The sequence below is a fragment of the Neltuma alba genome, unplaced genomic scaffold, assembly GCF_004799145.2.
Source record: "Neltuma alba isolate B1F8T4 unplaced genomic scaffold, ASM479914v2 tig00012182_pilon, whole genome shotgun sequence".
Taxonomy (NCBI): Eukaryota; Viridiplantae; Streptophyta; class Magnoliopsida; order Fabales; family Fabaceae; genus Neltuma; species Neltuma alba.
In genome coordinates this window covers 260,444-273,681 of record NW_021636725.1, presented here as the reverse complement: position 1 = coordinate 273,681, position 13,238 = coordinate 260,444, and the positions used below count along the sequence as shown (strand labels likewise).

Sequence of the window (13,238 nt, the reverse complement as noted above, 5' to 3'; positions counted from 1 at the left end):
TAATTGTTTAAAAATTGTTTTAATTCCATCTTTACTCATAATAAATACAATAAATTTAAAAATCATATTCTGCAGTCTTAAAGAAATACAAGAAGGGACTACTTGTATAATTTAATCAATACTCCACGATGTTAATATTTTCTGAAAAAAATACAATACAAAATTTTCAGTAAGCTAGATTTTTTGTTCCTACCCCAGCCATGCTCGCATTATAAATATATTCTTTGATTTTTGAGAATTTTGAGAGGAAACTTGTTCCATTTAATACTCACTCAACCATATATCAATGTTCTATTTCCTATAGCAACATTCATTTTTTCCTTTAGACTTTGTTTTAATAGAGACAAAATAAGAAGGAGAGAATAATAGCAGGAAAAACCGTTACGAATAGTAAAACTTTTACTATTTGTGATAGTTTTTCTCTCTCTTAGAATCCTCCCCTACCTATTTTTCTCCTTATCCGAATGAAGGATTAATGTCAATTATATGTTCATTGCTTCTTCAATTTGCCATTCCGTTGACTTCATACTATAATCTACATTTGATCTTAATTTCCTGATTTCATGCAATCAACCATATGAAATGTGATATATAAGAGGAAATGATTCATTAATTCTATAATATTTGTAATAATCAAATAGAATATCAATCAGCTTAGTTAATTTCACCCCGAAAAAATCAAATTTAAGAATATTAGTCAATATACAAGATTGCATGTAATACAAAAATATAATTACTGAAAATTCATAAATTGAAGTGTTATAGATAAAAGGATAATTAGTTAATGAGGATGACAAATATTGCCTCGAGTAGACTGTGAGAATAAGATAGATTGCATACGAGAAACTTCTTCATCTCTCTCTCTCTGTTTTTTTTTTTAAAGAAAGTTCATACAGCTAAGATATCTTAAAATGCACTGTAAGTAAAGTATGAAGAGAAAAGGGAGGCAAAAATTTTTTTGAAAAATGGGGAAAAAAGGAAGAAAAGTCATACTTTCGATGAACATCTTTCCAGACAATGCAATGAACAGTTATGAACCTTGAGGAGTGAATCTTGTTGATAACTCATGAGGAAGGAAGAATGAAGAATATTAAATTCTTCAATCATTAACATTGTCTTTTATGCTTTTTTATTTGCGTAAATTAATTTCGATAACGAGATTTAAGCACTATTGTCACTACCGTAATTAAAAATTGTTACGGATAATATTAAAAATACTAACTGAAAGCAACAAAAAAGTAAAATTGTAATTGATGACAATTATATTCTGAAGGTAATGCACGAGTGCATGAAGTTCAATAAATTTATTAGCTGTAAGTTAAAATTTATTTCTTGACTTTTACCCTTTGTACGTAAAATAATAATATTAGTCATTTTATGGCAGTAAAAATAAGTCTATAAACCAATTCAGGAATTTTAACTACTTAAACAAGTGATTGGGGTTTAAATCACAACTTGCATTTTATATGTAGTAATTTAATTGGGAAAGTTCTTTTTTCTTTTTTTACTCTGTCCTTAACATCTCAAGACGGAATATTCTCACGCCTTGAAAAAATTCATATATATATATACATATATATACACATATTTTTCAAAAATAGGATGGATTGCTATGAAATTTCAAGTAAGAAGCATACTTATTAAAATGTCCGGTAACAATAAAACAGTTTGTAATGACAAGTTTCAGTATAGTAAATAACAATTACTCACTTGTTATTGAGATTTATTGGTAATTACCTTTTATTTTTTGGGATTTCATTAATTTTCCCAGGAGAAAAAATACATGGAGTCGCATTAGTTTTTTCTTCCCCATCTGATAATTAAGAATATTCTCAAACATTTAAGCAAGTACCATAGCATGGAGAAGTGGAAAATGACGATAAAAGTTTTTTTTTTTTTGTGTATGCATTCGGTGTGCTGCTAACCTCTCAAGAAATTACAAACAAGACTAATATGAATCAGGCTATGGCAGGACCATAAGGACGGTGATCCTACCACTTACACTACTACAATCCTAAAGGATTGAATCCGTAACCTTTGGCTAAGTTGGAACAACTACGATAAAAGTTCTTAATGATCAGATAAAAAAGTATTAATAAAATATTAAAGTTCTTTTCGTGAACTAAAGTTGTTTTTGCCCCTTATGGTTTTATGTGAACTAAAGTTGTTCCTCGCGTGTGTTAACAAAAAAAAAAAAAAGGTTGGCCCTCGTGCTTTTCAAGGTTGCAGCAGCCAGTATATTTACCAAGACCATCATAATTTATGTTGCCTAAAATTACAAACCGAAAACATTATTATGAATTCGAATAATAATGAAAAACAATAAACTAGGCTATATCTTTATAACAGACAAGTGTGTCTATATATGTGTGTATAACTTTGGTTTTTAAGACCCTTTGTCCACCAGGCTTAAATGTAGGGGTTCGATGTAAGAACTTGACACATTTTTTCTTTCACATTTATCAAGTTTTTCCAAACTAATTTATTCAACTCACAAGCTAATATATAATCTAATATTATATAAGGGAATTTTAGAAAAATCACGTCACATTGGTTAAAAATTAAGTGATTGATTTAGCTTCTTAATCTACACAAATTATCATTTGGTGTTGTTTGTCACAACAATAAGAGAGTTTATTGTAAGCCGATTGAACCTAGCTGGCTACACACACACACACACACATATGTATATATATTTATATTTTTTTTGGTCAACAATATAAGTCACTTTAATTAATTTATTAGAAGTAAGAAATGGTAGTAAATTCATTAAATTTGTTTCAAATTGAAAATTGTTCCCAAATATACTTATATTAAATGAGATTGTGAAGATGAGATAAAAGTGCATAAAGATATATTTAAGTATTAATTTTAGGAATAAAATAGAATTATTTACTATCCAAGTAACTTATATTTTTGACAAATTATTCTTTTAAAAGTGACTTATATTATGGATCGGAACAGTGACGGGCAATATAAATGTTACAGATTGTGGAGTGTAGGTTATGATAAAATATATATATATATATGTTTGATTACAATGTACTACCTCCAATCTTTAATATAAGAGCTAATTTGACTTTTAATTTGGTCTTAAATGTAAGAGTCTAATTCATTTTATCTCTCATATTTATTCATTTTTTTCAAAGTAGTTTTTGTAATAGTTGCACATATTAAATGTTCCATTAAATGGTAGTTCTAACTAATACACATGATTAGCAAAAATATATTAGGAAAGATAATACTTAATTATTATAAATAACTAATTTAACAAACCTTTCTAATCTACGCAAATTAATCAAATAGCTTTTATATTAAAGACGGGAGGTAGTATTGTCCAAGCTTGCTTAGTTACTTTGTGTGTGTCGGTCTAGCATGTTAGATTTTTTTTTTTCCCCTTTTTCATCAATCATCAACCAATCACACCTAACACTCATCACTCACACCAAAGTAGCTTAAACATACAACTCGCTTATATAGTTGTGATTAATCTTCTAATTACTTGATATGAGACTTCATTACACATCTTCTATGATAATTATGTATTGTCCAAACCAAGTAGGGAGAATTATAATGAGATTCCAATAAAGAAAAATAATTACTAGTAAGTCCTAATGATAAGTTAGAAGTTGTTATTTTTTATTCTAAAACTTATCATTACATACTGCTTAGGATATTACTGAAACTTTTTAATAATTTTATTTCTTCTTTGGGACTTAATTACAACTCTTCCAACTAACTATAAGGGATCATATGACATAAAAAGCAATTAACAGATGATCGTTCAATATATTTCCTCTGGTCTTTTTTTTGCTCTTTGTGAAAAACAAGCAAACTAATCAATAATATAAACTTGTTGCTGCCAAGAGGAGTTACTCTAATTAATAAGGAGTCAGTTCATAATTTATTGGGTCATGAGTTCGAATCTCACTATTGACGTGAAAGTCTTGTTTGTGGTGGGTAATTTGTAAATACTTCTGTAAGTATTTTTTAAACTTGAAAGCATATCCTAGTCCTAATGACTCTCAAAATCCAACTCACCTCAATGTTTTTATTACCAAAAAGAAAACTTGCTGCCTATCATCATCAGCTATAAGCTCGATATCCTAGGTCCTTGTTAACATAACTTTCATTGTTCTTTACGGTTTTTCCTCTTTGTATTCTTTCCTACACATTTTTCTTCTTATGCAAATGAAGGATTAACTTCAAATGATCAATCAGGCTACTTCAATTTTTCATGACTTCATACTACAATCTACATTTGATCTTAATTTCATGATTTCATACAATCAACTATATGCAATATAATATATAGTGGGAGACAATTCAATAATTAAAGTTCTAATATTTGTAATCATCAAATAAAATCAATCAGCTTAGTTTTACGAAAAACAAAAATGTTCTTTAAGAATATTAATCAATATACAAGAGTGCATTAATACAAAAATATAATGATCGGAAAATCATAAATTTAAGTGTTATAAATAAAAGGATAATTATTTGATGACGACGACAAATATTCCCTCAAGTACATTGTGAGAATAAGAATGACTGCAGACGAAAAACTTCTTCATTTCTGTTTTATCTTTTAATAAAAACAAATCGTACAGTTAAGATATCTTAAAATGTACTTTAACTAAAGTGCCAAAAAAGGAAGCAAAAATTTTAAAAAAGAAAAGAAAAGCAAAATAAGAGTCTTACTTTTGAGCATCTTTTCACGACAATGGCCATGAACAGTTAGGAACCGTGAGGAGTCAATAATATTATATTCTTCAATCATTGAACATCGTCTTTTATACTTTTGGTAACATTAACTTAGATACTAATTAAATGTGTTTTAACCATTCTTGAATCTTGTCACCACCATAATTAGAAATTCGTCCGTATAATATTAAAGAAATACTAAATCGAAGCTAAAAGTAATTTGACCTTTGAATTTTAAGAATTTTATTTGCTGTAAATTAAAGTTTATTTCTTGATTTGCACCCACTATTTGTAAAATAATATCCATGCTACTCATCTGGTTTTTAATATATGATCTATTTAACTAATTTGATTAGATTAAAAAAATTAGATAAGTTAATTAATTATAAGAAATATGACACGTTATTCCTAAAATACTATAATCATCTTTCTTAATATCCTTCCTCCCTCTTCTACTTGGTTGTAGTTATAGGTAATTTAAGAAAAATTAATACATATGAAAAATAGTTTTTACATTTAGGATCAAGATTAACTCAATAATTATATCTTTTATTAAGGACCAGAAGAGTATAATTTTATGGCAGCAAAAAACAAATTTATATTTACCAATCCAGATTGACACAGGGAACTTTCATTACTTAAACAGTTGGTTGGGGTTCAAAACACAACTTGTACGTCTAGTAATTTAATTGCAATTTAGTTTCTACTTGAATTGATAGAAAAGAACATAATATAATTACGAAAGTATAATAGTAATAGTTGTTATTGAATCCGAAAAGGCTGGGGAAAAAAATCCGAAAAGGCGTGGTGGTAGGGCTTTCTAAACCTTTTATTTGTGTGCTTTGTTTCCAAAAGGAAAATATTCTGATATATATCTTCATTATATGCTTCCCATTTAAAAATATAGAGTCCATAGCGCGAGTTTTTTAGTGCTGACGAAGGTTTAATATTATATGGTTATTTCCCACCCTGCACTTAACACGAGTTCAACTCCAAGTTCCCAAAAAAAGGCACGAGCTTAAAAACTTCAAGTAATCTCCGAATGATAACATCAAAATGATATACTCCTTTTTATCCCTAATATAAAAACTAAACAACTAATTTTTTAAAATTAAAAAAATTAGTTCAATTAGTTATTTATTAAAAATATATATTAGGTTTTCTGAAATACCCTCTCAAATTATTTGTATATTAATGAAACCCTTTAATTTGTGCATTAATCAACAAAAAATGCTCTAATTTGTTTATATTTTGTCCTAATTATATAGACTTTTTCTCTATTTGTTGAAAACATATATTTAAGTCCAAATTGTTAAGTCCGTCAGGAATATTATAAAAATATTTATTTAATTAAAATTATAGTAGAGTAAATTTTAGAGTAAAATATTTTAATTGCCTTTCTGTTTGACTTTTCATATTTTAAAAACATGCATTTCAATCTAGCTTATTAACATCATTAAATAATATTTTAAAAAGACTCTCCCATAAAGTACTGAGATGGGGTTTGGCTATCACTTGCTGAATTTGGAAGAACATTCTTCCGGTCATACGCATTGTGGGGCATAGTGTTGGCAGCTTTTTTACTTTTTGCTGTTTTTATTAAAAATACTAACTTATCTTTTGTTATATTATATTTAAGTTAACAATATTATTAGTGCAATTAATTATAGGGAAAATTACACTCAGGTCCCACAAAGTACAATTAATATAAAAAAGGTCCCACGAAATCGCGAAATGATTCTGAAGTCCCCAGGGACCTGTGTGTAATTAATTCTAATTGTGAAATTACCTGCTTACCCCTGTTAATTTTATTGCAACAATTCGTTTACAATCTCAACAGTGGCTGTTAACAACCCGAGAAAACGTGATTGACAACCTCGGCAGTGCTCATGACAACTCACTTTGAGGAATGCCAGAGGCGTTGTTGAGGTTGTTAACCACCTCTTCTCGAGTTGTTAACAGCCACTGTTGATGTTGAAATAGGTTCTAATTTTATTTACAATCTCAACAGTGCTGTTAACAATCCGAGAAGACGTGATTGACAACCTCGGCAGTGCTCATGACAACTCACTCTGTGGAATATCAGGGGCGTTGTTGAGGTTGTTAACCACCTCTTCTCGGGTTGTTAACAGCCACTGTTGAGGTTGTAAATAGGTTCAAATTAACAGGGGTAACTACGTAATTTCACAATTAGAATTAATTACACACAGGTCCCTGGGGACTTCAAGATCATTTCGCGATTTCGAGGGACCTCTTTGATATTAATTGTGTTCTGTGGGACCTGAGTGTAATTTTCCCTTAATTATATTATTTATAAACATATCTTTTAATATTAAAATCATAAGAAAATAAGAAAAGAAAAGTTCATACTCATCATTGCTGGGGCCAAGAGCAACAAATACACGATTATGAATTCTCCTATTGAAATTCTTTTTTTTTAAATATCAAATACACAACCATTCTTTTAAAATCTATTAGTCATTTATATCAGAAAATTAATTTAAGTTTAGCAATGAGATTTGGTCTAGTCGAAATGGTTAGTTCTTCATAACGTAATGAATCCAAGTTTTTAATTCTTCACAACATAATGAATCAAAGTTGGAATCCCCACCAAGAAAGTACTCGCATTTAATACCTAATAGTATCTCGAAAAGAATTAACTTCTACAAAAGAATATATGTGTTTAGCAAAAAAATAAATAAATAAGTTTCTCGTGATCTAAACAAATTAAATATATTTGTAATAATATTTTTGAGATTTATAACTTTGTCATTCCATATTTATGAGTTTGTTGCATCCCAAATCCTAATACAAGTTTGTACTGGGACTCTAATAAAGTTTTAATGGCTTAATAAAAGAGAATAGGGACTTACATGCAAAGAAAGAAAGGTTCCAATCAGAAAAAAGAGATGAAAAGTATATAGAAACCAAATTAATTATAGTTATTGCAAGTTCACTATACTTAAGCGTAAATTAATATTATGAAAGTTACGTGATAGAACTCGGAACCAGAAAATAATTTAGCGTATTTTAAACGGAGGAAAACGCTTGGAGTTTATTTCAAGACCTTCAAGAGGCATTAAAAAGGACTACATGAATGACAAGTTATGTTGGAGTTAAATTTCTAGAAGTTTTGGATCATTAAATGTAATTATGAAACATTTAAAAAATTCAGGAAAATATGAAAATGATTCCTAATGAATTTTTTAATGTTATTTGAATTATTAAGGGTGAAACTGCCTCAAGATAAATATTCAAAAGATTAATAAGTTACTGCTAGGAGAGATATCCACATTTAATATCTGATAATACTTCAAGTGTGATTACCTCAAATAGAAAAACATGTGTGCTTATTAAAGAAAAGATTAGGAACAATGACAAATAAAGAAGCTATCAAGTGTGATATTCCAAATCAGGCTCTTAAGAGTTGAAAATGATAGAGAAAGAAGTGTATTTGCAAATGTAGTTAAATGACTAAAATGCCCTTATATCAAAAAGTTTATTAACTAGTTCTGAATTGGTAATGACAAATGTTGAATACCAAATGACAAAAAATTTATTGGCAATGACAAGTTATTTATTAAAAAGTTGTGAAAGTAATAATAAGTGTTGAATAGCCAATAATAAAAAATGTGCTGGTAATAACTAATTTTGATAGCTTTTTTCAAATCTAACACAAGGTCATTTTAGTCATTTAATTATATTTACAAAATACTAGATCAGGCACTATTTTCTTTTCTGTCATATTCAACTCTTAGGTGTATGGATTGGAAAATGATATTTTCAGGTTCTTTTTCTCGAATTTTTCCAAAAGATTATTAAGTCAAAAGTTAATTTGACCGCCTCAAAATTAATAGTTTGCCACGAATTTTAAGGGTTAAAGCCTAATTAAATTAAGGGCATTGTAGTGGGTACAGAAAGGCCCAAACTAATGCCATCCACAAGGAGCAAGGAGGAAGAAAAATTACCATAATTAAGTGCTAAATTATTTATGGTTGAGAAATTATTATGGCAAATTAGAACGTTTATCATGGTAAAAAGAGAGTAATCTTGGTAAAGTAATTAAGGTTAAGTTAACCAAGGCTTAAGGTAAATAAGATTACTAAAGCAAAACATGGTTAGGGAGAATTACACTGTCCAGATTTTATGTCTCTTTTAAAGAGTGTCGTTGTGTTTTGATAATCATTAATGGCATGGAAATTAACTTTAAAATATGAGAAAATGTTGTAAGTTAAAGGCTTAATTTCAAATGATTGTGTGATTTTGGGAAGCCATTTTCTTAAGGGGAAATAAGGCTGCTAAAATCTTTATTAAATTAAGCCTACATGAATTAGAATGTTACTCATGGAAGCATGAGTCTTGATCTAGCTAGTCTTGAACCATGGAAAAATGATAGAAAACCAAGTTGAAGCCAAGATATCAATTTTGGAGCATAAAGGGGCCATGTCTAGGTCAGGATGATTTAGTGTGTGTGGCAGCTTTGAGAATTTGTTGAATCTGAGTTTAAATATGAATTCCTCATAAAAAAATCAGGAGAGAATAATCATTCGAAAAAATTGGAATCTATGACTAGCAAAGGGTTTAGATGAGCAAGGAAACCCAAGTTGTGATTCCTATACCCAATCCAAACACTGTAGAACTTTAAACCCCAACCAAGAGGGGCAAGAGAGACAACGAACCAATGGTACAGGAGAGGAAAGGGACCTGACCATAGGAATAGGGAGGAGTGAAAAATTGAGGAGGAGCTAGAGGACAACGAAACGACGAGCAGAACCAAGGGTAGAAACGAGGAAACAACCAAGATAGATAATGAAGAAAAGAGTAAAAAGAAGGTCGGTGGAAGGTAAAGGTGGTCGAAGAAAAAGAAACTAAAGACACAATGAAACAAAGCAAATATAGAGAAAAGGAGCTAAGAAAGGAGGGAACGGAGAAGAAGTTGGCAGCGAAAGAAGAAAAATGATGAAGCAGTGATCAAGAGGGCGCAGATCTGAGAAGAAAACAAAGGAAGTTTAAGGCAGTGGAAGAAGAAAACAAGGGAACCAAGAGAAAGCAGTACAAAGGAAGATAAAGACAACAAAGGAACATTGAAAGGCTAGGGAAGCAATCAAAGGTTGCCAAAAAAGTACCAAAGACGGCGCCAGAGAGCGCCAAGCAAAATGCCTAGAAGGGAGAAAACTGACCTTTCGGAAACCCCAAGTAATGGAATATAAGTTAAGTTTTTTTAGAAGACAAAAAACTATTTTTAAAACAAGAAAACAAACAACGCCTCAAATTCCATCGAGTAAACTATTTGCTCAATTATAAAGCTCTATGGTGGAATTGAAAATCACGTTCCAATGAAGTGTTTTCTTCTCTTGATAGTTTTTCTCCATTTAAAAATTTGAGCTTTTATTGAAGCTTCATCCTCCGGTCTCAATATGTACATCTTCAAGTATAATTTTTTAGAACAAGCATCCAGAGAGATTTTTTTTTCCAAAATTTTGTTTTAAAAAATAATTTTATAAAATTGTTTTGAAAAAAAGAATTACAAAAAAACAGAATCAGGACCTTAATTTCTTGGCCCCTACTTGCCAGCTTTATGATTTGTATTATTCCATATGATTCATTCAAGCGCACAAAATAATAATAAAAGAACTCATCAGTGAAGCAATGATTTGATATTAATTAACAGTCGCAAATACTGTGTATAGGAGTTTCTGGGACCCCACTCTTAATAGATTGAAGGAATAAGTTTTAGTACTCATTGGTTTCATGAGTATTCTAAACTCATCAAATTTGGATCGTTTGTAATTTAAAATTTTTAATTAATTATTTTTAAATAGAAAAAACTTTTTTTCTTGAAAATGCTACAGTTAAGAAATTATCCTTATTTTAAATTCTATACGTATTAAAATAATTATTTTGAGCAAATAAAAATTAAAAAAAAAATCATATAGGACCATCCAAATGAGATACGAAAGGTCCAAATCTGATAAGTTTAGAGGGCTTATCGCTTTGGTTTCACATATTGAATCCTTTTTTCTTGACAGTTTCCAAAGAAATAACTTTATTTTTAGTCAGGAGACCATTTTTGGATTTTCTTTCATTCTCCTATCACCCTTCTCTTCAAAGCTTTCGCAGGCAAATTAAAGTGATGGATGTTAATTTTTATATATTTTATCTTATGTATCAAGTTCTTCTCCCCCATTAAAAATTTTATTAGTGAGAAGAATTTGATAAATTTTTATACACATAAAATAGTGATATTCTGAAAGTTTACTTTACTTTAGGTCCTTTTTCCCAAATTTTTCTTTATCAGTTTATACATTTAACCAGTTTTGGTTATAGTTCTTACACTTTTAACTAGTTTAATTTGTCCTTTGGTCCCTATACTTAATTAACCAAGTTAATTCCGTTGAACTCATATCCAAGCCCTTATGAAACGACAGAGACTAACATTTTAGTCTCCGTACCAACACTTAGAAATACAAGCATAAACACGTAAATTTCTCTCAATAGATCCATCTAGACTGCCCTTTATCCTAAATGTGTGTTTGGCAACTTAATGATCTGATCCCTCGAATTCACGATAATCCCATCGTTATTTTTCACCGCAAAGAGCAATTTAGTCTCTTGTTAATTGCAACCCATATTCAACCATATAACGAAATATCTTTCTCATTTCCAAGTTTTCAACCCAACTCTTTTAATGCTGAAATGATTCCCAGCTTTCATAATACCCTCTTCAGTGAACCTTAGTTTCTCTCTCTACATCCATCAAACACCCTCATATTCCATCCATTATCCTTCTAATGATTAAAAAGAGGGTAGACAGAGAGAGAGAGAGAGAGAGAGAGAGAGTCTTACCCATTGTGCTGGGGAACACCATGATGAAGCTGTTAAGCTTCAATTGAGGAAAATGTTTCTTCTTTTAAAACCCCTCGTGAGGAAAACTTGCATATTTAATTACCTAAATACGTTCATTGATTTTCGAAGCATTTCATGGAGTAGAAGGAATGAACTATATGATTGATCACTTATAATCGATACTTTTAATAATCCAAATTTAGTTTCGCAAGACAAACGAGCACTGTAATTTTCCCTTTCACCAAATAGTTTTGTCCACTTGAGCATTTCTCCAAGCAATTTTGGTAGTTAGCTGATGAGTTCTCATGACACCTTCACACACGTCTTCTCTTTCCCCAAAAGCAGATGCTCTTCCAGTCTTCCCCATCTATTTATAGATATGCTTTTGAGCACTCAAAAGTCTCAAACTACGATCTCCAGATCACTCAAAACCCTTCAAAATATTATTATTATTATATCTTCTCTCCACAACAGTGTTAGAACTCTAGATTTCCTAGGTTGATATTATTATTATTATTACATTATGAGCTTCGCCGGACAAATGGATGATGCTGAAGACTTCCAGGACCTGTTCTGTCACATGATGATGTCTTTTGATGAGGAAGACGAAGAGTTCCTCAGAAACATTCTTCAGCAGCAGCCACCTGGTACTGGAAATAATAATGATGATAATAACAACTATCATTTGTCTTCTTCTCAAAGTGAAGATAAATCCTTTCCCACCGTCGATTTCTCTAACGACAGCTCCGGCAACCGTGGTGGTTCGAATGATAACAAAAACCGCGTGATGTCTGCTAAAGCATACATTTTATCGTTTGATCAATCCAACGTAATACCGGCAGAAGAAGCAATCTCAAAGCACGAAGAATATGGTACCTCGGAACTTGGTTCATTAAAAAGGATGAGAGAAACACGTAATGTTGAGCCCAGAAAGAAGGCTAGAAACTGTTCAGAGACTGCGAATCATATAATGGCGGAGAGGAGGAGAAGGCAGCAACTCACAGAGAGATTTATTGCACCTTCGGCAGCTATTCCTGGCTTGAAGAAGGTCAGTTTTCTTCTCTCCTCCTCCTCCTCCTCCTCCTCCTCCTCCTCCTCCTCCTTCTTCTTCTTTAAATAAAATTATCATTTTACAAATATATAAAGAAATCGATTCATATGTAGTATCTTTTTCAGACAAGCATAAAATAGCAATCATGTTGCCACTTCACCACTTGTAAAAAGATAAAGCTAGACCAAACTAATCAATGTGTGTTATAGTATTAGGTAAATCAAATTTGTCGACAAGAAAATTAATCATTTCCAAGCTATATATAATGTATATTGATGTGTGTGTGTGTGTGTAGATGGACAAAGCCACAATTCTTCAAGAAGCCACCAAATACGTGAAGCAGTTTCGAGAGAGAATAACAGAACTAGAGAAACAAAATAGCTTCAACGCATCAGAGTCATCGATGAGATAGATAAAGAAACGTGAGCTACACAGAATTAATGATGATCTGTGCGAAGCAAATGAAGTGCTGCCTCAGATTGATGCAATAGTGCTGGAGAATCAAGTTTTGTTTGGAATATATTATGAGAAGCAGAAGGGAATTGAATTTAAAATATTGACTTTGCTTGAGAATTTTCATCTTCATGTCACAAGCAGCAGCGTCTTGCCATTTGGGAGTTCCACTATTGGCATCACC

The 13,238-nt window shown here is 30.7% G+C and overlaps 1 protein-coding gene across 1 annotated transcript; it reads left to right on the top strand.

Annotated features, from left to right (window-relative positions):
* Window positions 1–12,091: 12,091 nt before the first annotated feature.
* On the top strand, window positions 12,092–13,013 carry LOC114724261 (transcription factor NAI1-like). Its single transcript, XM_028910579.1, has 2 exons — window positions 12,092–12,598; window positions 12,897–13,013. Exons 1-2 carry the CDS (start codon window positions 12,092–12,094, stop codon window positions 13,011–13,013), a joined length of 624 nt encoding a protein of 207 aa, XP_028766412.1.
* Window positions 13,014–13,238: the final 225 nt, after the last annotated feature.